This window comes from Exserohilum turcica, assembly GCF_000359705.1.
Source record: "Exserohilum turcica Et28A unplaced genomic scaffold SETTUscaffold_1, whole genome shotgun sequence".
NCBI classification, from domain to species: domain Eukaryota; kingdom Fungi; phylum Ascomycota; class Dothideomycetes; order Pleosporales; family Pleosporaceae; genus Exserohilum; species Exserohilum turcicum.
Window position 1 is genome coordinate 279248 of NW_007359914.1, and position 7530 is coordinate 286777.

Sequence of the window (7530 nt, forward strand, 5' to 3'; positions counted from 1 at the left end):
AGGAGCCTCAGGGAGGTGCTGCAAGCTCACCACCTCCAACCTCGCGTCGCGGCCGCGCGATTAGAACTCCGTCTCGATTTCTATAGCTGTATATATATATTAAAGCCTATTGATCTCACCACCAAAATATATCGTGATAATATCTATTTGGTGTGGCTCTATAGCCTCGTTTTTAAGGTAGTTTTGGTGAGGCCGCGCGCGCACTTTGTGGTCGCGCGCACTTTGTGGTGGGGCTAGTTATTTGACCCCCTTGTCGCAACCAACGTAGAAGCATTCCAGAAGTGCGTTCGCATGAGTAAGGTCATTGTTTCGTAGCAACGGCACAGCACATGGGTGGCGTGTAAACTTTAATTGTTTTCTGCTCGTCTACAACGTCAGAAAATACTGTGTTGTAACTGGCGACAACTATCCAAGCAATCTGTTCCGTTTTGTCCCCATGTAAAAAAAAATCCCGCGTTAGTTAGTATTTGCAAAACATGACATTTTCACATGCAGCAAGAAGTAAGCAAGTAAGATTGGGTTTTTCTTAAAAGCAAGTTTTCATTGATTTTCTAAATCAATCGCGCACGCATGCCTATGTTCTGGAGCAAGTCCGTTGCATAGGTACAAAAAAAAGGACAAGGATTAGCAAAAAAAAAATTATTTACAGAAGAAGAAAAAGAAAAAAAAACATATCAACATTTCCATTTCCATCACATCCATTCAAGCATGTCTTGTTCTTCCATCTCTCGTCAATTGTGGCTTCAAATTACATCATCATCAATCCATCGGTTGAACTCGGTTTGCCGGGGAGTTATTGGGGGGGGAGGAGGGGGGAGATTGCGAGCGCTCTAAGCAAGAAGCTTGCAGATCTCGTTGTAGGCAGGCTTGGGCTGGTAGCTGCCGTCGAAGAGGAGGGCAGAAGCGCTGGCGCCCAACCACGAGTCAGCGTCGCTGGTGCCCCAGACGGTGATGCCGACACAGTTCTTGGCGTTGAGGCAGGCGGAAAAGACGGTCTTGTAGTCGGCAGCCGAGCCGCCCTTGACGTCGACCTCAGTCATGGCGCACTCGGAGGCGGCGCCGCAGAGGGCCTCGAGGGCAGCGGGGACCTGCGAGACGGACCAGACGCCAGACAAGTGGGTCTGAGAGCCAATGCCGTCAATGGGGACACCGGCAGCGATCCACTTCTTGACGTTGGAAATCATGCCCTTGGTCTTGGGGTAGTTGGGCGTGTCGAGGTTGTAGTCGTTGATGTAGAGCTTAGCCTTGGGGTCAGCCTCACGCGCAGCCTTAAAGGCGGTAGCAACGAAGCCCTCGCCAAGAACGTTGTAAAAGACGCTGGATCGGAGACCACCCTGCTCGTTCAGGATCTCGTTGACAACATCCCAGGCGTAGACCTTGCCAGCGTAGTGACCAATAACCTTCTTAATGTGGTTAACCATAACAGCCTCGAGCTTAGCCTTGTCGTTGATCTGCGAAACCCAGGCGGGAAGCTGAGAGTGCCAGACAGTGGTGTGACCGCGGACGAGCTTGCCGTTGGAGCTAGCGAAGTTAACAACAGCGTCAGCGCCGCCAAAAGTGAAGCGACCCTCAGAAGGCTCAGTCGCATCCCACTTCATGGAGTTCTCGGGAGTGACGGCACCAAAGTTCGCGATGATAGCCGCCTTGTCCGCAGCTTTGTTCAGAAGACCCGGGTCGGTAATAGTACCGACGTACTTCTTGCCCTTCTTCTTGAACAGAGCATCGATGTCGCACTGGGCACCGTTGGCCCTAGTTTGAAGAGTAGTAGAAGCACCCTTGCCCTCCTTTCCTGGGCTCATCTTGTGCCCGGTAGGGTAACCGCCATGTTCAGGAAGAGGAGCTGCAGTAGGGATGGTGACAAAGCCACTGGGCTTAGCGTGGTGAGGGTATGGGTGGCCCCAGTGCTCGGGCTTGATGCACTGGCTGTACCAGTCGTTAGACTTGACGCAAGTCCAGCCCTCAGTGCATGTAGTCGAGCCACTGTAGTACCTGCCACCGCACTGGCCGTAGGGAGCAACGTCTCCGGAGGGATAGGCCTGTCCAGAGGGAACGACATGTCCAGAAGGAACGACGTGTCCAGAAGGAACGAGAGGATATTCACGAGCAGCTAGGCGCGTGGGAGGCTTCTCACCAATCGGGTACTTGGGAGGCTCCTGACCAATTGGATAGCGGTGGTGCTCACCACCCTTCTTGTGCTCAGGCTTATTGCCATGGTGGGTAGGATAACCACTGCTGTACGGAGGGATAGGAGCTCCAGTAGGAGCGGCAGAGCCACCGGGGTTGCTGCCCCATAGACTGGGGTTAATACACTGGCTGTACCAATCGTTGGACTTGACGCAAGTCCAGCCCTCAGTGCAGGTAGTCGAGCCAGTGTAGCCAATACCGCCACAGCGTCCATAGGGAGCGACCTTTCCAGATTGAGCAGCATATCCAGAGGGAACGACAGGGTATTCACGGGCACCTAGGCGCGTGGGAGGCTCCTGGCCAATAGGGTAGTGGGGCTTCTTGTGCTCAGGCTTAGTAACAGTGTGCATAGGATAGCCGCTGTGGGGAGGGAGAGGGGCTCCAGTAGGAGCGGCATAGCCACCAGGGTTGCCAGCCCACAGGCTAGGGTTGATACATTGGCTATACCAGTCGTTGGACTTGACACAGCTCCAGCCCTCAGTGCAGGTGGTTGGGCCAGTGTAGCCAATACCGCCACAGCGTCCATAGGGAGCGACCTCTCCAGATTGAGCAGCATATCCAGAGGGAACGACAGGATATTGACGGGCAACTAGGCGTGTGGGAGGCTTCTCACCAGTCGGGTACTTGGGATGCTCCTGGCTAATATGGTAGTGGGGCTTCTTGTGCTCAGGCTTAGTAACAGTGTGCATAGGATAGCCGCCGTGGTGAAGAGGGATAGGAGCTCCAGTAGGGGCAGCGGAGCCACCAGGGTTGCCAGCCCACAGGCTAGGGTTGATACATTGGCTATACCAGTCGTTGGATTTAACACACCTCCAGCCCTCAGTGCAGGTAGTGGGGCCAGTGTAGCCAATACCGCCACAGCGTCCATAGGGAGCGACCTCTCCAAAAGGAGAGACTGATCCATAAGGAACAACCTGTCCAGAAGGAATGACAGGATAGTTACGAGCCAGGCGCGTAGGAGGCTTCTCCCCAGTCGGGTACTTGGGAGGCTCCTGGCCAATGGGGTAGTGGGGCTTCTTGTGCTCAGGCTTTTTGCCATGGTGGGTAGGATAACCACTGCTGTACGGAGGGATAGGAGCTCCAGTAGGCGAAGCAATACCACTGGGGTGAGGCTTGTTGTGGTGGGGATGGTGCGGGTGCTCCCCTTCGCCAGACTTGATGCATTGGCTGTACCAGTCGTTGGACTTGACACAGGTCCAGCCCTCGGTGCAGCTGTTCTCGCCCTTGTAGTACCTGCCACCGCACTGGCCGTATGGAGGAACGGAAGCAAGGACTGCGGAAGTCGAGGACAAGCCTATGACGGCCACGAGGGTGCTCTTGGTGAAGTACATTTTGATTGTTTTTCGAGTGGCTTCAGTTCAACAGAAGTCGAGAGAAGATTGATATGGCAGAAGCTAGCTTCTATGCCAGGCGCTTATCGAAAAGCAAGAGAAGAGAAGTACGCTTCCAGGCCAGGGACGCTGATGGCGCAGAGGAAGGAGGAGGAGGAGTGGCGACTGGAGGTGGTGATCCAAGATGTCGTTGTAAAGGCCGTTTCAGCTCGTCTTTTATATCTACTGATGTTGCCAACGACACGGAAAGGTCCGGTGGGCCCGGTGAGTGAGATTGGGTAATGCTGCCATGCTGTTTCGTGGAATCGTGAGAAACGCCAGCGGCCATAGAGGCAAACATGGCGATGATCCATGCGCCACGGCATCAAGTGACTACGCTGAGCGCGATAAACGGGCAAGAGTGTCGAGGCCGGCGGTACTGGCCGCGTAACAAGGCGAAGGGCCGGTGGTTCTCCGATAACGTGCTGTCGTGCACATTGGCAGTGGATAGTCTCATCAACGAAGTTGGCCCGAATACCTGGGTGGAGGGCGTGTGCAGCGTCCGTGCATCGGCGCGGTCGCGGTTGCCAAGCGGTAGACGAGCCTCCGCTAAAAAAACCACGCTAGACCGCTTTGGGAGGAGCCGCCAAGTAGGACGGGTATTTGTCGAATGCCCACGGGATAACCGGTGGTTATTGCTAGTGCAGGTTCCTGGCCTGCGTCGACAAGCAAAACCACAAGGGAGCTAGAGGCATCAAGCTTCACGGCATTCACAAGCCGAGCCAATCGTATCTACAGTGCATGTGTTGCTGTGTTTCGTCTATGTAATCATGATGCTACTACTACAACCACCACCAACCTCACCCCGCGACCCGCTCACGACTTGTAAACATGGATAACGTGCGCGTTGCAGTACGCAAGAAGCCCAGTCTTGCCCCATTCAGCACCAATGCCAGACTCCTTGTGGCCACCAAAGGGGGCCTGGGGTGTGGGCTTCTCGAACGAGTTGACAAAGACTGAGCCAGCTTCCAACCGTCGTGCAATCTTGCAGGCCTTCTCCACGTCCGCACCCCAAACACATGCACCCAGACCGGTATTCGTGTTGTTCGCGCGCGCAATAACCTCCTCGAGGTCTGACCACGGCTGAGTGGGTACGATAGGACCGAAAGGCTCTTCTTGGATGATGCGGGAGTCGTTGGGTGGGTTGTCAATGATAGTGGGCTTGATGAAGTAGCCCTTGCTAGGCGCAACATCGGGCTCACCAACCGCAAACTTGTAGCCCTTGGCCTTGCTGTCCTCGAAGAATTCCTTTACTCGCTCGTACTGCATTTGGTTCTGGACGGGACCCAGGAAGTTGTCACCGTCGTCTGGGTTTCCGACCTTGATGGTCTTGGTAAAGTTGACCATTTCTTCTAGGAACTCCTTGTAGATTGACTCGTGAATGTAGATACGCTTGGTCGCAACGCAGACCTGGCCAGAGTTCTGGAAAGCGCCCATGGCCACCTGTGGCGCCACCTTCTTGATGTCAACATCGGGCAGGATAATCGACGCATCATTTCCGCCCAGCTCCAGAGTGACGCGCTTGAGTGTCTTTGACGCCGTCTCCATGACCTTCTTTCCAGTGGCAATCGATCCAGTGAAGCTGATCTTGGCAATGTCTGGGTGGACGCACATCTGCGCACCCAACTCATTGTTGCCGCCAACCGCTTGAAGGACTCCTGGCGGGAGAATTTCTTGGGCGAGCTCAACAAACTTGAGAGCTGTGTAGGGTGTGAAGGGCGATGGCTTGACAATGATGCAGTTTCCAGTCATGAGTCCTGGCGCGATTTTTCCGACGCTCAAGAGCATGGGAAAGTTCCAGGGACAAATGGCAGCGCAGACACCAAGAGGTGAGTACTCGGTGTACAGAGTCTTCTCATCGTCTTCGACCTTGTCTGTCGGCATGTCGAGTGTCTGGTGGTAGCCAATAAAGCCACTCACGCCGTTGACCTCGAAGGCAGCCCATTGTTTCTTTTCACCTCATCAGCACAGGTCACACCACAAGAGTTGCGCACCGGCGCATGTACGTACCGGCTTTCCAGACTCCTGGCACAGCAGACTGGTGAATTCGTCGATGTGTTGTTGGTACAGCTCCGTAAGCTTACCGAGTAACTCCTTTCGCTGCTCAAAAGGTGTGTCCCTCCATGCAGGGAATGCCTTCTTCGCCGCCGCAACAGCATCGTCTAGGTCCTTCTCACTGGCAATAGGCACCTCCCATAGCTCCTGGCCTGTTGAAGGGTTGATACCGCGGTGGATCTGGTCGGAGCCGCGCTGCTTGCCGTCGATGATGTTGTAGAACTTTCCGAAATCAAGACTCGAGACCTTTCCGGGAGACATTTTTGCGGGTGAAGAGGTGGTTCAGTTGGATAGGGGAAGGAGGGTGGTGGGAGAAGGGTTAAGGGCTAAGAGATGCAAGAGTAGGGAGGGAGGAGGAGGAGGAGGGAAGGGCTACACAAAAGAGGACAGCCCCACGAGGATGAAGCTGCCTACTTAAGCTCATGGCGAATGCGGTTTGTGGGTTTCCACATGACTTCCTGCCATCGATTCCACCCCCTCTGTCATCCTCGGTAATTCCAGCTGTGGATTAGCAGTTTCTGCCTTGCTCTTGGCTGCGACTGTTCGACCCCACTTGGAGCAGCAGAATCGCGGGGCCCACGGGGTATGCCGGCCAATGTCCTTGCAAGGTTTCAGCGTCAACACGTCGCGAGGCATGCCGTGCGCGGTAGCCGATTGTTTTTTCTTCGTTATGTTTATAAACCCATCGTACCCGTTACCATTGCAGGACCTTCCGCCCAGCCACGTGCGTATTCGACTCTTGGGATTACCCATCAAGTACGGAGGTGACTGTCAAAAGTCCTTGCTAGCGCCACGCTAAGCCGCTAGCCTATTAGCCTAACCATTCTTGGCGCCTACACTAATTGTTTAAAGCTAGCAATAGCTTATATACTTATTTTTTTAAGTGTTTTTAATCTACTATAACGTGTTTCACCAGTAAGCGGGCCACCCCAGTATGTGGGCCACTTCCCTATGATATCCCACATTTGCAACAACAACGCGTAATGTCTCAACAACGCAACGCGTTAAAAACTTATACTAAAGCAGATCTATTTCTTGCTATTACTAATCTTAATTCTAAACAAATTTAGAGTGAACGACGCGCTGCTGCCGCCTATAGCGTCCCACGAACAACAATCTAGCGTCGACGAGCTAGACAGCGCCCTCGAAGCGATTAGAAGCCACCAGCAAGGCGCCTAACAAAACTAGAAGAGGAGGCTATTACTATGCGTGTAATAGTCGAGGCTGAGCGAGGACTACCCTGTGGGAAAGACGACGTGCGAGATATGGCCAACAGACTGCTCCGAGAGCGTGGCGGGAAGGAGGTGGGCAAGAACTGGGTTGATAGGTTTGTCTAGCGCAATCCTGAGCTGCGTACGCGCCAGAGCCGTCCATACAATCACCAGCGAGCTCTCTGCGAAGACCTAGCGCTTATTAAGGGCTAGTTTAAGCTAGTTTAGAATATAAAGGCAAAGTATGGTATCGTGGACGAAGATATCTATAACTTTGATGAGACTGGCTTTATTATAGGCAAGATTTTATCATAGTTAGTTATTACAGGCTTAGACAAACTAGGGAGAACAAAGAAGATCTAGCTAGGCAATTGTGAGTGGGTTACGCTAATACAAGGCGTTGGCGCAACAGGCACGCGTATCCCAGCGTTTCTTATCTTCGCTAGCAAGGTTCTGATCTCTACCTAGTTTACGGAGGATCTGCCACGCGACTAGGTGATCTAAGTTAGTCCTACTAGCTAGACGAACAACGATCTAGCGCTTGACTAGCTTCGTTACTTTGATTCCCATGCGCGGCCTGTGGGGACGCATAGGCTGCTTATTGTAACGGCGCAGGTAAGGCAGGTCGGATCTGTTTCGGTCGTAGGATCACTCAGAGGCATATGGGAGTGCGTGGGATCACAAAGAGCCTAGATTCAACAAGCCACCTA

At 53.4% G+C, this 7530-nt stretch overlaps 2 protein-coding genes across 2 annotated transcripts; both read right to left on the reverse strand.

Moving 5' to 3' along the window:
- Window positions 1-830: 830 nt before the first annotated feature.
- SETTUDRAFT_86616 (glycoside hydrolase family 10 protein) lies at window positions 831-3515 on the reverse strand (the record flags this gene model as incomplete). Its single annotated transcript, XM_008022286.1, has 3 exons — window positions 831-1799; window positions 2231-2330; window positions 3340-3515. The coding sequence occupies 3 exons, from the start codon at window positions 3513-3515 to the stop codon at window positions 831-833; spliced, it is 1245 nt and encodes a 414-aa protein (XP_008020477.1).
- An 855-nt stretch (window positions 3516-4370) lies between these two features.
- Window positions 4371-5881, reverse strand: SETTUDRAFT_177880 (uncharacterized protein; the record flags this gene model as incomplete). Its single annotated transcript, XM_008022367.1, has 2 exons — window positions 5565-5881; window positions 4371-5504 (listed from the first exon to the last, which is right to left on the reverse strand). Exons 1-2 carry the CDS (start codon window positions 5868-5870, stop codon window positions 4371-4373), a joined length of 1440 nt encoding a protein of 479 aa, XP_008020558.1. The 5' UTR covers window positions 5871-5881.
- Window positions 5882-7530: the final 1649 nt, after the last annotated feature.